The 20,513-nt window shown below is 37.5% G+C and overlaps 1 protein-coding gene across 4 annotated transcripts in view; it reads right to left on the bottom strand.

Annotated features, from left to right (window-relative positions):
- The window catches only part of SHC3 (SHC adaptor protein 3), a 64,471-nt gene that overhangs the window by 24,001 nt on the left and 19,957 nt on the right, over positions 1 to 20,513 (bottom strand). For all 4 annotated transcript variants that reach the window (XM_033008917.1, XM_033008916.1, XM_033008915.1 and 1 more), the window contains 4 exons: positions 18,428 to 18,498; positions 5,963 to 6,026; positions 3,243 to 3,362; positions 104 to 157 (listed from right to left, as the gene is read on the bottom strand). In XM_033008917.1, the coding sequence (XP_032864808.1) occupies positions 104 to 157; positions 3,243 to 3,362; positions 5,963 to 6,026; positions 18,428 to 18,498 (309 nt within the window). The remainder of the gene's footprint in view (positions 1 to 103; positions 158 to 3,242; positions 3,363 to 5,962; positions 6,027 to 18,427; positions 18,499 to 20,513) is intronic.

Raw genomic sequence — 20,513 nt, forward strand, 5'->3', positions numbered from 1 at the left:
ATTGTGGTTATATTTTTCTTTCAGTAAGCTATGCAATAAATTTTGTCACACAGTCCTCATAAAGCAATATCTATGGGGGAGGAAACTTTAAAGAAATGCTTACCGGATCACCTCCAGATGCAAAGGAAATAGATTGCATATGATGATTTGCTATGATCTGTATGGATCAGAAAGAGTGAGTCAGCAGGTTTTCTTACTGTTTACCCTTTAATTTCTTTTTTGGTTTGTATGGGGGTCAAAATCCAAGATCAAAATGGCCTCTGCATTTCAACTATAAGGAGTGTAAAGAGTATCGTAATAATACAAACAAACTTAAAGGCGAATGTATCTATTCTGGTGTTCTTCAAAACATAGTAGGGCATGGCGAAATTGCTAAACGTGCTCAGAACCCCAGTAAATCATATAGATCTGTCATATAGTATCTTTGAAGAAATTTTAATTTGATAAAGCTCAGTTTATTACAGATAGTGATGAATGGACCAAAGGGTCCTATTTATCAAAATACTTTTCTACTGATGCCACTCTGGATCCTAACATTGCTTCCTATACCTACTGTGTCATTTTATGTTTCAAACACCAACACGTTGGCAATATACAAACAGAATTCTGAATCTAGGGGCAATGTAGCATTGTGGACAAAATCTCAGGCATACTCCAGGGCATTTGAAATTCAATTTGCTTATGTACAGTTTAAACTAATATGATATTTCTCTGGAAAGAGACAAATTGTCATGAACTTCTCATACAAGGAGAACAGTTCTGCTCCACTGCTATTCTGAGATTTAACTTATGAAATCTTTTACTAATGAAATCATGTAACAACCAAGAAAGAAAAGGTCATTTGAAAGAAAATTTCACTAGATCAGTTGAGTCACTGAAACCATGTCAAGGAATTCAGCTGGTATAGGACAGGCCCCCCTATTTAGTGTCTCAGAGCATGTGATAACAGACATTTGGATCTTAATTTCTCACTTTGGAATGCGTACCACATACTTTTACTTTAGAAAATAGTTTGGTTTTTTTTTTTTTTTTTAAAAAAAAAAAAAAAGACTTTAAAAAGATATTCTCTGGGCTGTTTTCCCCATCCTGCATCTTAAAGACCTGAACTTGTAACTATCTTCCTTGGAAAGAAAAAAGTCTGACGTGAGTTTCTCTGGATCTTGTGCTTCACTAAGTCTGAGAGAGTTGACAACTATTTGTAGTGCTTCTTTATGTAAAGAGTGCTTCATTTTCAATAATCCTGCTTGTCCTACAGCAGCCTATGAAGATGTGGTTAATTTTTTAGTGTTCAGTAGTGAACCATTGTTCCCTTACTCATCAGCGAGGAATTCCTTCTCTTTTTCTCTTAGAGAAGTGATCCTAATACAGATGAATTAATTAAAATTTGTTACACATTTAATATTGTCACTATCTGGAATAGTGCAAAAAAGCTGATCTTTTAATTCAGCATCATAAAATATATATATTTATATTTCAGACTGCCTCAAAACTTATTTTTCCAAATTTTAAGAAAACTGGAAAGTGCTTGAAATCATCAGTCCAAGTCAGACACTTTTAATTCCACAGCTAAACAGTTTAGTTTACTTTGAGGTAAGGGTATCGCTTCCCACCCCCCCCCCAGAATGCCAACATATTGAAACAAGGCATAGCAAATTACCACTGCCTTTCATTGCTTAAAATGAAATGATTCACTGATGTTGGCACATCGTTTAGAAACATTTCAGTCTACTCAAATCTGCCTTTTAAACAAATAAGCAAAACGAAACAAAATCAGGTTTCACTCATCACTGCTTAACATGTTCACAAAACTGTTAGGCAGGGATACATGCAACTGCTTTCCTGCTACCCCAAGGGCCAACAACACTCTTTTTTCTTCCAGCCTCTCTGGGAAAAAGAGGCTATAACAGAAGCTCACAATCATCTTCCTGGGTGGAGCCTCAAAGGGCAAAGCCACTGGGCCATGCTTATTTTCAAATCGAATGCTTGGCACAAACAAGAGAGACCATAGCCAGATTGGGGATCTCTGAGAAACCAGACATTTCTCAGGCCTACAGTACCCAGACCAAGTTTATCTCAAAAAGAATGATGTGAGAGAAAGATAAACAGTTTTGTGAACTCAGGGAAGAGTCAAAACATTTGCGGGAGGATTCTTCCCTGAGATAAATCAGTTTAACTCTGTTGCTACCCTGACATCAGCTGAAGACAAGGCGACTTTCAGGGTTTGGCACATTTCTAGTAGATTTAATTAACATCAAGTTCATGTGCTTCTAACTGGGGGCAACTGTCCTTATGAAAGGCACTGCTGTGTATATTCCATAATAAGGCTCCAAACTACTGCAACCAGCCATAATGCTGCTCCCACAGTCTCAGTGCTCACTGCAGAAGATTATGATGTTTTCTAAATAAGGATAAGAATGAAGATAAATCAATGAAAACATAATAATAAACAGAAAGATTTTTAATTGAGTATGTATTCTTTCTTATTCTTTAATCCCGAGTCTCCTAAGAGCAGCAATTTTTTTTTTTTTTTTCTCTAGCAGTATCTGGGCAGAAAGTTGCGTGCCCTAACGCAGTATGTGGCTCACAGCAAATAGCACAGCAGTGACTACACGTCTGTCTGCTTTCTCTTTATATATAACCTGAGCAAGGATTTTTCTCATCTCATACATCATTCACAATTCACTGCAGTCATTCCCCTAAGTCTATCTGTACCTTCAGCACAATGAAGAGGAAGAAATGGGCTGCTTGAAAAAGGCAGCCTCGTGTCTCTAAAAGACTGGCATTTCACTGTAATGCAAAATCCCTGAGGCTGTATTTTTAGCAGTGCCTCGGGAATAGATTGCCCTTTAAGGCTCTAAATGGGAAGAACTACAACAAAATTCCGGATGCGCATTCAGTCCTTTAGTCTCTCACTCCAAATGCACCCCTTTTAACACTCTGGAAGTTCGTAAATATACCCAACAAGAACTCCCACAACCAGAAAACGCCATTTCATGTTGTAGGTCTTTTAAGAACAAAACTGAGCTACCTGAAACATGGCAAGAAGAAAATAATTCATCAAAGCTGTGCTGAATACTGGAATAAACTATGAATCCTCCTACGCTTTATATCCTGTTTTCTTTCATTTTATATTATTGAGGAATAATAACTTTAAGCAACTGAGTATTTTGGCAGAGAGCAAATAATTGAGCAGTAGGCTGTTCATCAAAAGCCTCACAGATTAATATGGCAGTTACACTCACCTGTTTTGTATCAGGAGTCATTAGGTTTAAGCTGGTAGTAGAGATATTCAGCATTATGCTCATTCCGGCAAACTGAAGATTGCTCTTTCCCAGGATGCTAGAAAGAACTTTGCTTGGTGGCTGTGAGAAGGGGTAAAAAAAGCACATTTTTGTTCTCTGTTTATTTGGGATGAACTTTATTGTATGCAGGGTTATCTGTAGTCGTAAAAATTCCTGAAAAGTTGCCTACTTTTCAAAGATCATTTCATTGCAACAGCTGTTCTCCTCTGGAGATAATTTCTCATTTATACTGCTACTACTAATGATAATAATAGCTAGGCACATATTCATCCCCTCTTGACCTAAGAAAATAGGGGTTCTGTGAGATAGCAGTTTCATCTTCAACAAGAGACCAAGTGAGCAGATTAAGATGAATGCCTTAAATCAGTATCTTAGTGGCATGTTCTTGTTCTGTAAAAACAGCTTCAACTCCCGAAAACAAATCTGTTGTTTGCTCTGTGTCTACTGACTGCTCTATCACCTTCCCACATGGAAATTGGGACTCCAGTGATACTGATGGGATGCTCACAAAAAGGAATACACAGTGTCATTATGCTTTTAGACTTCTTACCAGCATGTAAAAGTCCAGCCACAGGCTAAAACCTTTAGCTGGGATACAACACACAGCTAAAGATGACTCCTAACTCAAGAGAATAAGAACAGAGTGTTGGAAAGTAATAAAGGGGATGTAATAATATTGACAACTTTTTTAGGCCTTTTACTAGATCTTGGGAGGTTCTGTAGCAATATAAATTATGCTGTGAAAACAAAATTTATAACTTCCCAACTTTGACAGCTAAGGGGAACCACACAGTGGTATGAGAGCAGCCTCATCCAGGTAACCACAGTCTATACAAAATCAGGCTGCCCAGCAATAACAGACCAAGTCCTTCAACTTGCTGTACTTGCACTGGTGAATATTTATGCTAGGCATTAGGATATCAAAGCAAAGCTATGACTGGAGGCAGTGTTCTTTTGCAATTGTATTTGCATTTGTCCTAAGTTCCCTGCCAGTTTGGAAAGTTTTGTCCATTGCAGGATGGACACACTTATACTTCTTTACTCCTCAAAGCTTCTATATATTCAGTTTTAGCTTCTTTTCTTCCTGTTTAATTAAAACTATGCTACATACATACTGCTCGTATGTAATACTTGTTCTGCTCTATTTTAATTTTGTCATGTTACAGAGCTAGTAGTTCATCAACTTTGCTTTAAAACAAGCCCTTTTGAATATTCTTGTTTTTCTTCTTTCCTTAAACCTTCATGATTCCCAGCTCATGCCTAAGGATCGCCTGTCCACAGGGTGGGTAAAGGGTGAAAACTTGGCCTCAAGAAATACATGTCACCTTAACCAAATTCATAACCCACTAGTGGCAAAAACATAATGAAAGTACAGACTGGCCAAAGATATCTGTCTTTAACATTTATCTGAAATTCTGTTGTTTGGCAAATTTTCTTCTCAGCCAGTACACTTACATTATAAACACTATTTATTTTCAATAACGGGTAAGCAACATTGATTCTAAACACAGTAATACAGCAAGGTGTCTCATGAGGCACTTGAGACTGTTTAACTTACTTTTCCAATGATATTTTGCATCATTTTGCTTTCCAAGGAGAAAGATATTTTTCCTCTCTCAGATTTAAGAAAAAAAAAAAAAATCAGAGATCCTAGAAATGCCAACGAGATAAATTTGAGGGGGGGGGAAACCCACAACCTTAATTTCTGAGACAATTTCCAATTATGCTCTAACGTATGTTGTCACATATGCCTTACTTTACCAGGGGAAGATTCTCCATTCCAAACAAGCGGCATTTCATCCCATCCCTTTCTGCTGGGATTCTGCCTAGATGGTGGAGCAGCTAGGGAAGCAGGCAGACCTCTTCCTTCACCTGCCTGTTTTCCTGTGCCCAACAACATACATGTGGGCTATAATTAACTGTTTTCTATGCTCCTTCCCTTAGAGTTAGCATTAAATGCCAGCTTTCCTAGCAGGCCCTTGGAAGAACAGGCAGTGAAGGAGCTGAGCTGAGGCTTCCTCCACTCCTTGCCTGCAGATCCTAACTCCTACCACACAAATAAGAATAAAAACATGGTAGTAACAGTGTCAGGCCAATGTGCATTAAACTCGCTATCTGTGCTGGACACTGCGCATCGGCCACAGGTATTTTATGAAAAGATCATAGGGAACAGAGGATGGCTTAGGATGTTCTCTCCATTTCCAGAAATCGGTGGTTTCCAAACTCATTAATTGTCACCAGAAGAACTATGCTCCAAGAACAGATCTAATCACTTCAAAACTATGTATGTGTTTGGCCTCTGCAACAGCTTCCAGCATCTATTTCCACAATTTACTCATGCATTTTATGAAATTCATCCTTCTGTTTAAGCATTCTGTCTGCAATCTACAAAAGAAAGGAGGTGGTTTCTATAGTAGGAATATAAAGGCAAGCCACCATCTTCTTCCTAGATGTACTCATACTTCTAGATGCCTTTAAAAGCAGACACTGACCAAAAGGGCAAGAGGCAGCATACAGTGGGTGAAAACAGCCAATACTTTAAATGATTAATGGTTTGCAATTCTCAAAGCTGCTTTAAAGTCACCTGCCTGCTGTGCCTGGTCTCCTCTGTGTTGAGCTAGGAAAATACAGTCAACTGCACTATAAGAAAAGAAAAATACCTTTCGTTTCTTGAAGGCTCCTTTGGTACCAGGCATGGCTTCACAAACACGACTGATTGCTTCCCTGGAGAGACAGAAAAAAGCTTTATAGCAAATGAATATGTGGGTTTCTTCATTATACTTGAAACGCACTGGGAGAGATCAGCTTCAGACCTATTTCTTTTCACAAGTGAGGATAGTTAGCAGATCAGTTAGCTCTCTTCTCAAGGCTAAAACAGGTGCCATTTGAATTTAGATAATCTCAGTGTGATAGTAAATGTGAAGATAGTAAATAGTCAATGTTAGCATAAGGAAGAGTATCTTGAGATCTACAAAAGATAAAAATGTTTTCTCAAGCTATTAGAAAGACCTTTTCTCACCATAAATTAGAGTATTTGTCTTAATACCTTCTTGCAAGTCTGATTTTTGTACCTTATTAAGCCATGAGGAATCTGATCATAAAACATGTCTTTAATCAATATTGCTTTACACCTTTTTTTAAACCTTTCTTGTAATGTAAGGGGTAGTAACTATCATTTTTCTCACTACTATACTATGCACTTTTTCAGTCAAAGCAAAACCACATGGCTTTAGATAATACCAGAACCCTAAAATATCCCTGATAATATGCATGTTGTATACAATACATCTGCTGTGCAAAATTTTAATTGATATTTTTTCAATATGATCTGAGTAACTTATTTAGTCCTATTTTCATATATTTTAGGCAAAATTAATGCCATCGCACTCACATTAAGTGAAAGAAATGCATGTTGAAAAAATCTGGACTCATGCTGTCCTATAGAAGAGCAACTGTATACTACAAAAACTCTTGAAGTCATACTGCTACAAACAAATCTCATAGGTCCTTTCAGTATTTAACAACTTATTATCTGAATAGTCAATCTGGTCAGTATTTAGAATTTGCTCCCGTGCATGCAGAGACCTTCCTGTGACCATTAGCTACAAAGCTGTAATAGACCTGTCCCATTGATAAGACAGAATGGTTGCACAGAGACAAGTAAAGGTGACTCCAAACCTTGTTTAACTGTTTCAAATATAAATTGAAACTAACAGCACATTACATTTAGACCTAAAACCATGCGAATAACATGTAATTTTGGAAAAAAAAAAAACCAAACCAAACCAAAACAAAACCAAACAACAGAATGGGAGATAATGGACTACATGATAAAAAAGTCAATCAAAACCTGGAAACATCACCTGGATAAAAACATTATTTTAATTTTATGCCATGTGCAGGATGGTATTTTAACTACATATTAGGTGAATAGACAGCATCAACAAGTGAGTCAGGAGAAAAATGTCATATATGTATCAGCATTCAAAATATAATGGCTCAGCAAATGTCACAGGTTTATCCAGTCCCTATATGGTTATGCCTTGGGTGCTTTTACATAAAGCCCAATCCAAAGTTTAAATCACCGGAAAGAATCACATACATTTATTATTTTGGAAGGCTGTGTGATTGTGGCATTGGAACAGGTCTTACAGCAGGTTTAAACTTCTATCATTCTGAAGAAGTGTGAGATTTATAGCAAAAGATACTCAAAAAAGCTTTCAGGCACACAATTCTTTCTTCAGGTCTAGAGGAGAGCTTGTTTGTTCCACAGCTTGTCTTTTTTTCTCTTTTTTTTTTTTTTTTTTTTTTTCTGTTTCCCCCCAACTACATCTGCTCATCTAATAAAATTGCTTTTGACTAGAAACCTTGCCTTGCATATGCCCTCAGACCATCAACAGCTACATCAGCACTCCATTTCACAGTTCGGCGCTTGCATTTAGTTCCCACATTTACCACGATACTTTGACTCCAAACAAGTGTTTTAGTTATAGTAGCTACTAACTTTTCTTACAGAGAAAGTAAAAATCAGTAAGCTTAAAAGAACAGCCCTGGTGCATCTTAGAAATACAGCACAGCAAGCATCACACACAGTGATCATCATGATACTGAGACATAGGTTATTCCTGAAAAAGTAATCAGGAAAATTAAGCATTATTCTTCTCCACCAACAATACTTTTCTTTGAATCAGGAAAAGCAAACAGACATCATGTTATACAGAGCCATCCCCTCAGCCTTGCTACTGAGCTAAAACTTGTGGTTTCCCATCTCTTTCTTGCACTGAATCAAATCCTTTGGAGGCAATGGGGTGGGAAGTCCAGGCCTGTGGCAGCCCCCAGCCCACTGCTGTCTCTCAGACCCATGCATCTTGCTTCTCCAGATGTGTCTGAGCTTTCCAGGCATTTTGGCTGCAAGTTGCTGACACAGGTGTCACCAGTACTTCACCTTCTTTGTCTCCTCCAGTGGTCCAGTTGGCGCATTGAAATCCCTCACAGGATTTGCCTCTCACAAAAAGGATTTGTGTTTCAGAGATATAAACTCTGCTTGAGGGATAAATTTGACTGCAACTTCCTTTCTCTTCCTATGTGCCTCCACTATCTTCTCTCTGTAGCAGCAATGTGGAGCAGGTAGGAAGAAAAAGGAATTTTCAGGCCACCGCACCTGACAAAAACTGTTTACAAGCTTGTTATTTTTCTGGTGCAGGGCTGGAATCTGTAGTGGTTTTGATACTACCTCTTCTGCCTGCCAGCTCCTGATAATCAGACATAAAGTGTGTTACTCAATAGACCCATCTGACTCAAGGACCTTGTTGATCAAAACTGCTACTTGAGTGTAGGAGAGGAAATGCACCGGCTGAAAAGGCTGAAGCCCAGGGCTGAGGGTTGACAGGGCAGCCTTGGTTACTGTGTGTACGCCCTGCCCTGGCAGAGCTGGGAAAGCAGTAAGCAGCTGAAGAGCTGGGATATACATCCTCTCACTCAGTAACGTAGCGCTATAGATTTTCCAACTATCTTCCTTTCCAACTGTCCTTCTTTCAGTAAAACATCTCAGTTTTTCCAAACTCAGTGGTCTTAAAGTCTGAAAGAAGACTGGAAGTCAGGGGAAGGACCTGAGGAATGTGTCAGCTTATTGAGGTACACGTCAGATGAGGCAGGACGTCTGAACTTCAATTTGACAATTCTTTTAACATATTTTTTTGAAACTCTGTGAATACTAAATGTACTCAAGCAACTGCAGGGTTTAAGTTAATAATGCTTTTGGTGAAAATGCTGGGAACTTCAAAAAATATATTCATACAACAATTATGCCTAGGCAAGGTTGGAGCAGCCTGGCAGCAACTGTGTACCTTCAACAAAAAGCACAGTACTTTTCCCACCTCTGAGTTAATGAGTCTTAAAGAAGTATCTGATGAAAACAAGACAAAAAAGGACAGCTGAATATCTGCCACCACACAGATACATACTTTTTCCAGGGGAAGGTTCCTGGATCTCTCTGCTCAGAATATTCCAGATCCTTTGTGTGTGTGTGGAAGGGGTGGTGGGGGATGGTAGCTTTACACAGATAGCCTGGTGATGCGGAAAGGACATCCTGAAGACTTCTTTCTAGCTTCCATTGTCAGACAGCACAGGGCAGACATAAGCTTTTTTTTTGCATCAAATCAAATTTGCAAATGTTTCTGCAGTACAAACACCTGAGCCACAAATCAAGCCCAGAAATAAATATTGCTGCTAGGTTGAAAGTGACGTTACCTGATTTGTGCATTTTCTTGTCTAAGGAAGGCAAAAGCAGAAGTTCTGGATATATCTGCATGGCTAAATAGTGGCACAGTTTGGAAAAGCTGGATGTGACTACATTTGCTTCCTTTCGAGTAAGAAAGTTATTTGACATAGACACACATTACACCTTTCTAAGCCACATGCTGTTTCATTAGCTAGTCTCAGATAAGTACCAGTAGAGTTATCCTGATCTCTTGTAAAATTAGCTACTGCGCTGTCTGCAGTAGGGACCACATGCTGAGTTCCAAATCTGTCCAAGAGTATTTTCTGCTTTGCAGATGGTCATACTGTAGAGTCATTTTCTTGGCACAGAATGTGTTGTGTATTTTGAATATAATTTCAGCATGCAAATGTATCCAGTGAAAAATTTCAGATATGCATTTTCTGAGTCCTATTCTGCTTTAAAGTGAGTTGACATCTCTCTGAGACAGAAAAAAAAGACATTTTACATTGCCATTTTGTTCCATTAAAAAGGCTAATGCCCTGATATTTTTCATAACTTTAGTCATATTTTACTCTGACTGTTATATAAAGTAGCCCACTCAGGAAGCTCAAATCTGTTCCTCTATGATACACCATCACATGAAAATACGTTCCCTTCTTGTGGTTTCAGAGATTTTTTGGCTGTCATGCTAGGTTTCGTTGTTACTGTTTTTAATTAATACAATTTAATTGATTAAAAAACAGAATTCTGGAACTCATATTTCAGGGAAATGACAGGCACATACAAATTGCACAGATTTTCTCAACATATTTGGAAAAAGTATAGCCATCTCAAATATTGAGACAAGAAACTGTGACTATTTTTTTAGTTTGAAATGTTTTGCATGGCAAGACCTAAAACCTACCAATGTTCTCTTGTTAATATCTTCTAGTATCCTATAGTTCCTAAGCTTATCTTTGCCACCTCCAAAGCATAGGGCTTCACAGGTTAAAAAAACAGACATCAGAAGGTGGAGTTTTTAAATGAAAGCATGACATATCTAGAAGAACTGTACAGAAGGCTCCCAGTCGTTTCTTAACAGTACTATATTCCTGCCAATTTTTTTTAATAATTTATAAATCACTACCAAGTGTTGTACCACTAGTCGCTGAGGAGAAACAAAGTCTATACTAAATATAAAAATAACGTGCTTCTGGAAAGAAAAAAACTGAGATCAAAAATGAATTTTTAGAAATCTGTTTAATAATTGAAATATTTGTTCATCTGCAAAACAAGCAAAATGAGCATGTGCTGTCTGAAGCAGCACAGGGGACATTCACAAGCTCTAAACACTAAACCAGTATACTACTGTTTACAGAACTTTGAACACCAACTGGTAAATTGACCATTTCCATGTCTGGAATATGTAGGGCTGGAGAAGTATCTCATGAAAACAGAACAGAGGGTATGGATAGGAAGGGGAGGCTAACCGTGTGGTGTCGATGCACGTACTGCCACGAATTCAGTGTACCGTGCAGCGGGTACCCACGCAGGGAGCCCCCCCCAAAAGTGGTGCAGAGACTAAGTGATGCCATTTGTCACACCAGCCTGACCAAAGTGGAGCCTGTCCTGACCACACAAGCGATGGAAAGCCTGGAAGAAAAGGTTTGTGGAATAAGGCGACATCGGCAGATGTGTCACACAAGCTGTTGTCACTCAGAGAGCAAGGAGACGATGACTCCTCCTCTTCTTCCCCTCAGGTCCTCATTTTGTTTCTTGAAATGGAGTTTTTTCACATGTAGAAAATCTACAAGCAGAAAATGAAAGGAAGCTGACAAATTCATTTTTGGTTTACTGAATAAACTCTATACAGTAGAAGGGTTGGCTTTGGCAAATGCTAGTCATAGAGTACCACTTGCTGTTAGGTATGTAGTATGCAATCTACCCAACCGTTTTTATGCTTAACGCTCGTGCATCTTCAGTGTGAGACTCAAATCAATCTGCTAGCAGAAGTCAATGTATTTGAGAGGAGTCTCTTGATTTTACTGCCAGAGAAACTTTTTATCCATTGCTCAATGACAGCTCTGCTCTCAGTATTTCTAGATCATCTAACTTTAAGGAATATTTGAAGCAATTTCAGTACAATCTGTACCTTCGTTTATAGCATGCAAGTAAGTTTCAGAAACTCTGTTTCATTCATCAGTAACAGAGAAGTCTACCTGATCTTGATGACTTCTTCTAATACAGTAGTTCTGAACACTGGTCTTATTCTTAGAAATGTAGAGTGAAACTGTTTATCCAGCAGCACACCTTATTTAGAAATATCTCTTCACTCTGCATGCACACACAGTTAGATTTGTGCTTAGCAAAACTGGAGTAGAAATATCTCTATTTTCCTTATAGCTATGGCAAATATATGCCACCAACAGGCAATGCCAAAGAGGCATACAGCTGCTCCGCCACTGCTGAGAACATAGCCATATACATCTGCAATTAATCATTATTTAGACGCTGACAATCTTGGTCCAAAATTTGGGGTACCTTTCAAAGAGAAAACCTCTTAAAATATTGGTTGCAGCTTTTATGAACATAAAGAGGGGGTATACAAAACTTTTGTGTTGAATACACACCTACATAAGCCTTCCTTCTGCACACCCTTCCATCCGTCAAGAACAAGGTCAGTGACACCAAAAAACTAAACAAAAATGTACTTGGAGGTTTATATCTGTTAGATAGCTCAATCCTTTAACTTCTTTTGTGACCTTCAGGCTTTTTTCCACTCAGCATGATCTCTAGCTGTTTATCCTAGTAGTGGTCACAGAGCTGGAGAGAGAGAAAGTAAAACTGTCTTCTGTTGCTACATCAGGATCATAGTAACCTCTAAATTGGGTCCAGCCTCAGGTCATTTAGTACAGTATCTTCTCTCTCAATGAGTAGCCCATAGCAGGTATTTCAAATAAAGGCGTAAGAAACCTTACAAAAGTAAAATGAAAAAATTTAGCCTAATGAATATTTTTCTCTAACCCCTAACTGGCTTCATGCCCAAAGAAGGACTTTGAACATAGGTATCTTACAAAATCTAATTTTTATTAGAAGATTAAGTTTCTAACACTGCCCTTTCTAATAGCCCCATAACATATATGACATTTTATAGATATACAAGCTGTATTTGGCAAAAAGAACGATCCAATTATGATGAACTGTCTGGTGCGACTGGACATGTCATACAAAAGACACTCAAATTCCTTATGCCTTTGTTTCTCTGTGTAATCAAGCTGCTAGGTGCTATTAGCAGAAGAACTTGAGAATGTCAATGTCTGTTTCCAAGGTGCTAGGCAATTGTTAACTTTGCATTGCAATCTGCATTAAAAACACATTAAGACCACTCTGACTTGGTATTTCTGCTTCTGCAAAACCATGTGGAGTCACTAGCATTCTGAAAACCTGGAGTACAGCTATACCCATATAACTGCTTCCCTGACCATTTGGCTTTAAACTCTGCACACTCCCCATCCCCTGAGAGGCTCTTTGCTTTCTCACAAAGGCAAGTGGAATGGGGGAGCTCAGTTAATTACTCTCACTCAGGCTTTGCATTACCATATATTAGTCAAATTAATCCAAATACTAGCTAACATTTTCCCCACTAATACTAGATTGAAAATGAAAGATTTCAATGTTAAGCATACGGAACCCTATTTATTCTAACCCATTTCTGTCCTTATGACAGCTAAACTAGCAAATGTAAATTATTCTCTCACAGTATCAGTCACTAGAGCTGTCATTGCCCCATGCAGAGGTGTGCTGTATGAATTATAAGGATGTCCCCACCCACTTTTGAGATTCCTGCTTCCTGGTGAACTGGGCAGTAGTCAGCACCCTGTGTTTCCCAGAGCTTTGGCCCCAAAGTGGCAGGAGGATTCTCATTCACACCCCTCCTTGCATCCAGCTGTATATCCAGGCTGCGGTGTGGCTACACGTGCTCTGCCATCCCCTCAAACACCATCCCCTAAGCGGTACCCCACACCCCGAGTCCACGTACCAGAAAGAAGGGGTGAACCGCACTCACCTTCCAAGCAAGAGAGAATGTTAAGGGGGAGACTAAATACAGAATTCACTGCAGATAACATGTTACCTATCCGTCTTCAAAAAATCACAGGGGAAACATCCTTCGTTTTCAATGTCTTCCATTCTTTTTTCAATGATGCTTGCTGACAGTGAATTTCTGCAAAGAATACAGACATGGTTGAAAGAAACACTACATCGACTGAACTTCGTTCATATTGTTTAGCATTGGACTCAAACCCAGGTCTAAAATCTGGATTTCCACAATCTCCCCTCCAGAAGCTTGGAATATTGGCATAAATGTGTTTGGTTTTCATGATTAATAAAGTTCAGGCCTCAAATTTGGAGAGAAATCTCTTTGAAATTGTTCAGCCCAACCAAGTTCATGGAGAGGACTGGGATCAGAGTTCAGACTGGGGTCCACTGCAGATATGAAGTGTTTCAGTCCTGTGACTACTTGCTATTAAAACAGCATGCAATATAATGTTTTACTCAGCATGGGGAGGTGTGACTTTCTGAAGCAGCATGCAGTAAACTGATTGCATTCAATTAAATAGCAATGAACATGCAGCCTTGTAGTCCAGACACTGCTGTATGACAAACAGTGCATGCAACATTATTCTAACTCAAACCAGTGCATAACTACACTCATGCATACAACACAGTAATGAGAACTTATTACACTATAACAGAGTTAACAATAAGCATACAAACATATTATATGAACTTCAAACACTGCACATGTTGCAAAAGAATTTTACCTGATTTTTTTTTTTTTTTTTAATAAACAGCCTGAGGGCACAAAGGGCTTGGCCACACAAGCTTAAGTGTGGCCCCTTTCTGTGATGATGATGGTAGGTTTCAGATGAACTTAGGACCACTTCCCACCTGCGGTTAGCTCAGTAGTCTTGCCTGCTAGTCCTCCTGTTCCTCCACAATGTCGAAAATTAAATGCTTCTGTTCATCTTGGTGCCCAAGAAAGTCATCTTGACTTCACATGTGTTACACAAATTATCACTGGATAATTAATGATGCAACATGTGGTTTCAGTTGGCTTTTATTTATCATTATGCATAACTGCTGGCCCTTGGAGTATGCATCCATTTATTTGTTCAAGAATTCACATGAGATTACATTCATTACAGAAAAGAATAAATACAATGCAACCGATTAATATTTCTCTAGTTCTCCTATTTCTCCTGTAGTGAAGGAATCTTGAGATTTCAAATTTGTAACGATAAAGGGAAATATCTGCTGTAAATTTTACACAGTTTTTCATTGTTCTTCAAATCAGATCCAGAAGTAGGACAACAATACCTTTTGTCAGGCACCACCAAGGTTATTAAGATCAAATGAAGAGTATGATAAGTGAAAGTGCTTTCTCACTGCTTTCACATGAAGATTAATGTATTCCTGATCTACTGAACTTTTTCATTTACAAAAAGTGAAAAAGCAAAATGAAACCAATTTACAGGCCAGGTATAACAGCTTTAAATGGTTGGGTTTTCACATGACTGTGACAATGAAGGAGAGGCTGCTGACCAAACTGTTTACACTGGGACTTCAATCCAGTTCCTGGAGTTGAAGTCACAGTTCTTCATTTGTCAGACTGATCCACACATACACACTGATGTATATGCTTTCCTAATGTATTAATTATAACAGCTGTGATTTTCAAAGCCATTCAAAGTATCTGGACAACCTTTTCCCATTAACTTATTTTAAAAGGTGACTAATTCACTAAATAACTGGAAATCTTAGCCCAATTTTTAAGTAATTTCTAAATGTTCACCCAACAATTTAAGGGCCCTTTGCAAGCACTAATTCATTTAATCACAGAGTTGTCTTTGACTGGTGCTAATGGTTTCTCCAAAGTAATGCCCACAGTTTGCAGCAAAGCCAGAGACTACACATCTACCCTCCCATGGCTGAGCCGCAGAAGTTTTTTACTTCTAGGAACTCATCTTACTTTGGCATTTTGCTCCTCGTTAAGGCCAGCAGACTGATAAAGTGGCATGTGCAATAACCAGAAGACAGAAAAAAAGCAAACGTAGGATTCCTAATGGCTGACTTTCTATGTCTGAGCTCTGCAACATGGAGAAAGAGCAGGGTAAGAGAGCAGGCAGTGATAGGGATGCAACACAGTGCTAGAAAGTAAGTACTTTCTCTGTGTTAAGCACAAGGTGTGCTTATTAGGAAGAGGTGCATCCAGACTTCCACACTAAATCAGGTAACTTGGCTCATCTTTTCTAACTGTTTTTTAATTGTACTTATTAAATAATGCATAATACTAGAACTCATATTGGCCCAAGACAGATCACTTAGTTCTATGTCTAGTTTTGCAAGGTGTTGGAAAAAATAACAGATTAAACAGGTGTGACTCATGCAGTAGGATTAATTTATTAAGTTATAGGTCAGAAACGGATCAGAGCTGCTTTGACAGCTGTTTCTCCAGTTATGGGAAACAGCACAGGGAGGTTTACACAGCCCCATACACAGAGAAGCTTTTACTGCAGCTATGGATCTAGGTTCCCCAGCTGGAGCAGTCACAGCTAACATTACTAGATCTACAGACACAAGCCACAGTCACACTCCATCACGAGCTGTCAGATTACAAGGACAGTTTTCTTACTGGCAGCAGTCCACACAGAAATCAGCAATGGACATACCTAAATATAAATGTATTACATGGTAGACATAAATGTAACTTTCAGGTGGTTTTGTTTTATTTGTAATCAAAGGGCCAAACAGACCATTTGGTGCCAGGTGTCTTCTTAAGAGAGAATTGGTGCCTGTAGTATCAGGACATCAGCCTTATTAATTCAGTACATAACTTGAGGCTTATGTTATGTTTCTTAATGGACATAAGCAAGTTAATCAACAAACGTGAATTACAGTATTTCCTTAATAATATTTTCTTAATAAAGAATAAGCTTGTATGTGAAATGCTACATGACAAAGCATGTGCATACTTAAAACACAGAATGTAGATTTCTAGAGCCAGGTGAATTAATGGAATGGCAGATTAAGATGCCAGATCTTGATCCAAAAGTCACCTAAAAACTCCTACTTTCAAAAAGTTTTAGATCAGGAACTACATGATCAGAATGATGAGTCTTCATTGTTTTATGATAAACTGAAAAATGAAAATGCAAAATATCAAGCAAACCAGGAAGATAGGGCCTACTTCTTGAAAAAAATATCCTGTACTCTAGATCTAGTGGTCAGAGGAAGATAAGCCAAGAAAATGTTCACTATATAGTCAAATATAAGAAAAAAAATGTAATTCCAAGCCTGTTTCACAGTAAAATCCAAGAATCATTTTCGTATTGAAAGAACTATACGACAATGACACTTTGTCTGTTCAGACCATACTGCTTTAGATCAGCATTTGTGCTTAAGTATTAACGGCAGAGTTATGCCTTTAATCTAGATAATAATAAAAGGGCAACACTATTCCAACTAAGGCATATAGTGAAAGAGACTATGCTGAAAAATAAAGCTGAATTCAGTTCACCTTCAGGTATAGAATACAAAACCAGTAACTACCACAACTGTTTTATAAGCCAGTATCATTTAACTTCCAAGTAGTAAATACATGTGCCACCTGCACTGGAACTACAAGTCTGCTTAGGCATGAAATCATTTTAAAAGGTCACTGCTGCAAATACCACAGAAATGTACACAATGAGTTTAAGAAAATCCAGTAGTAAAATGCTCAAATGCCTCCATACTCTACATTGCCTGAAAACCAGAATTGTGTTATTTACCTGTCTTTGGGCTTTTACGCCCCTCATCAAAGCAGTATCTTGACAAATCAATGATTAACATTTTGTGAGGAATTACGCGGTCCAATTCAAAGCTGCTGTATGCAAGTGCAACTCAAAGTCAATGCATATAAACAGTACGATCATCATCCAAGCCTAAAAATAAGTAATTTTTCTCATTTAATAGAAGCACTACTTAGCTGTCTATGGTATGACAAGTGGTTTATGACAGACTATCAGCAAGTATAAGATGTCTCAAAGAGGTGAAATTCAAGCACTCTATACAGTTTTATACGTGCTCCTTTGGAAAGGATTACTTCATTATATTGATGCCATAATTTGAAAATATGGTCTCCAGTTGCTAGAAGATGTCAGTGCTACTGTCCTCTGAAATCAATGAGCTCAGCTTTTCAAGTTAAAATGCCTGCAAAACACTGTTTTCTATAGTTTTCAGAAAAGAGTCTCCTAGAAAAAAATTATTCATGGACACTTCTTAAAACAGTGCTGTATTTATGTACCACTCAAAAATACTGTGACAAGTTTCAAAGAATCACAATAAGAACCTCATACAAGATATCTGTTTCTTACATACAGCCTAGAAAATACAACATTCTTTCATTTGTCTCTGGTATCATTATGGTGATATTTTTGCATTTATATCTGCTGTAAAGTCAGTTTGTAATCTGACATCTTTTCATAAGAAAGTACTATAAAAACCTATAACATGCAGTTACAACCCAGCTCCCTAGACTAATTTTGACAAATGCATTGTAGATTTTAAGCATATTCTAATTCTCACTGGCTTAAATGTCATGAAATTGATACCCAGGTAAGTGCCTTATTTAGCATAACAAACAGGCAGAAATTTTCTAAAACAGTTCCTGGCACATCAAAAGACCACAAAGAAAATATTCTTTAAGCCCTGTTGGAGCTATATTAATACCAGGTGAGAGATTTATCCATAAAAGCAAAATTAAAAAGTGGACTTATGATATCCAAAAATTATTTACTATGTGTTTTGCCATCTTCCTGGTCTTTCCACTTTGGGGACATAATTCATAAGTTACTTTAAAGAACATACTTGTACAAAGTCTTACCTTGCAATCTGTGTTCTAGTACTGAAGTCAAGAGATCTCATTGAGCGCAAGACTTCTATGCACCCCAAGTACTGTAAGGAAAAAGAAACAGTTGGAAAAGATATTATAATTATTCTTGAGTTCTGGGAGAAAATGCAGCTAATCATTAAAAGGCATTTCACAATTCTTATATTTACATTTGATTTATCCTGTGTCAGGTAGGTTTTTAGGATTATGTTCTTGTATGTCACAGATTTGTTCCATAGACATTTTATTTCATTTAAGTCTCAAGTTTGGTTCAACATATCTTTTTACGTTTAATCTAATCACTGTCATACACCTAGTTCATAATGTGCTGATGTGCTTTTTAATTTTCCTCTATCTTAATGGTTCCATTTTAGATATAAAGCTAATCAAAGTAAAAAATTATATTAATTAAAAAGGAAGTGTGATAAAGCAAATTCATCTAGCACTGGTTATAGGGAAAATCTTATTTAAGAGGGATAGAACTAAGCCTCATTAGAACAGAAACGGTAAATTATAGCAGGGAAAGCTGAAAAGAGCACCAGCAATCCAAAGAGGATTCCTTAACAACCAGCTCAGGGATAGATGGGATTGAATATTTTCATTAATGACACTAGTATAAAGATATAGGAAAATGCTAACAAAATATACTAGTAACTCATGCTGGGAGATGGCTTCAACAGGGTCATTCAAGAGAGGAATGACATGAAGGTTAGCTAATATTAGGAAAAGACCAGACTTATTGACTCAGATTTCTGTCCTGCATCTCCTTGAGAAAGAGGGAGTACTGTCAGAAAATATGTTAATATATAACAGTATCTATCACAGGAGTGAGAAAAACTCAACTGAATCTTCTAGACTTGCTTCCAAAAGTGGGCATAATTTGCATGTGCTGAAGTCTACATGCAGCTACAGCTCTTGTCAGATGTTTGGATAGTAGCTTTGTACAAACCAACTCATGATTGGCATTTCCCATGGCAGTATCTTTGCATGTAGGTTAAGTATTCAACCACACACCTAACTTTTAAAAGTCAGGAGAAACAGGGATGAATCTTTACATAATGAGACTGATAATGCTATTCTAGTATTGTGTTATTGTATCAGCTATTTGTATCAGTACTTGTATCTATTCACAGTACAGTACAATCTGTTTGGGTATGAAGCTGGTGCAAATAATCAAGTGAGGCCACCATTTTGTATCTGTTTGGGGATTTTATTTATACTGAAAAAAGTGTTCTTTTAATGAGATAATTACTACATCAGTAACTATACTATCTAGAATTTTAGAAATGCTTTTTCTACAGACATATGTATATCACAAACTGTTTACAAACCGAGGGAGTATCTAGTTTGTTTTCACATGTCCATTACTTAATTTATTGCTATCAAATGGTATGAAGTCATTACAGCACTGAGTAAAATAAAATAGAGTATCAAGTGACTCCTATACATTAAATTGATCAAACTTGGATTATAATAGCCCACAATTTCTGGGAAGGGTTGTTCCAGATCCATTCCCTAGAATTTTTTAGAAATCTCCTGAAATCCTATGGTTTTTTAAAAGCTTGTAAAATGGAAAATGTCTTGTCTATAGAGATCCTGGCACATAGAGCTTTCAAGATAAGGGTCATGTTTTCAAACTGTTTAGATTATCGTTACTCCTCTATCAATGCAAAATTAGGTAACCTTTGTATCTTATTACAAGTAGATTCCTTTTTTACATATACTTCTGCCTGAGTACTTAAAGCATCCAGAACAACATTTTTATGCTCTGATGCAGGAAGTTAAGCCATTAACTCTATTTTTAAGTATCTCAGAGGGCGATTCAATTTGCTTGGAGATGAAGTTCATTAAACATCAGCTGAGATAATCAGTTGAAGTCAGTTAACTTATGCCAATATACAGCAATGAAAGATGTTTTCCTGTGCTATTTTTGTGTCATTTTTGGTTTAGTTCTAGGATGCTTTTATAGATAAGTTTTCCAAAATATTTATTTCATATGAAATACTTATATAATTAAATATGCTGTAAATGGTATAATTATTCAAAGGTATCCCTGTTATTTTTTTGTTACTGAAATACT

The sequence above is a fragment of the Tyto alba genome, unplaced genomic scaffold, assembly GCF_018691265.1.
Source record: "Tyto alba isolate M040663 unplaced genomic scaffold, T.alba_DEE_v4.0 Super-Scaffold_13, whole genome shotgun sequence".
Classification (NCBI taxonomy): domain Eukaryota; kingdom Metazoa; phylum Chordata; class Aves; order Strigiformes; family Tytonidae; genus Tyto; species Tyto alba.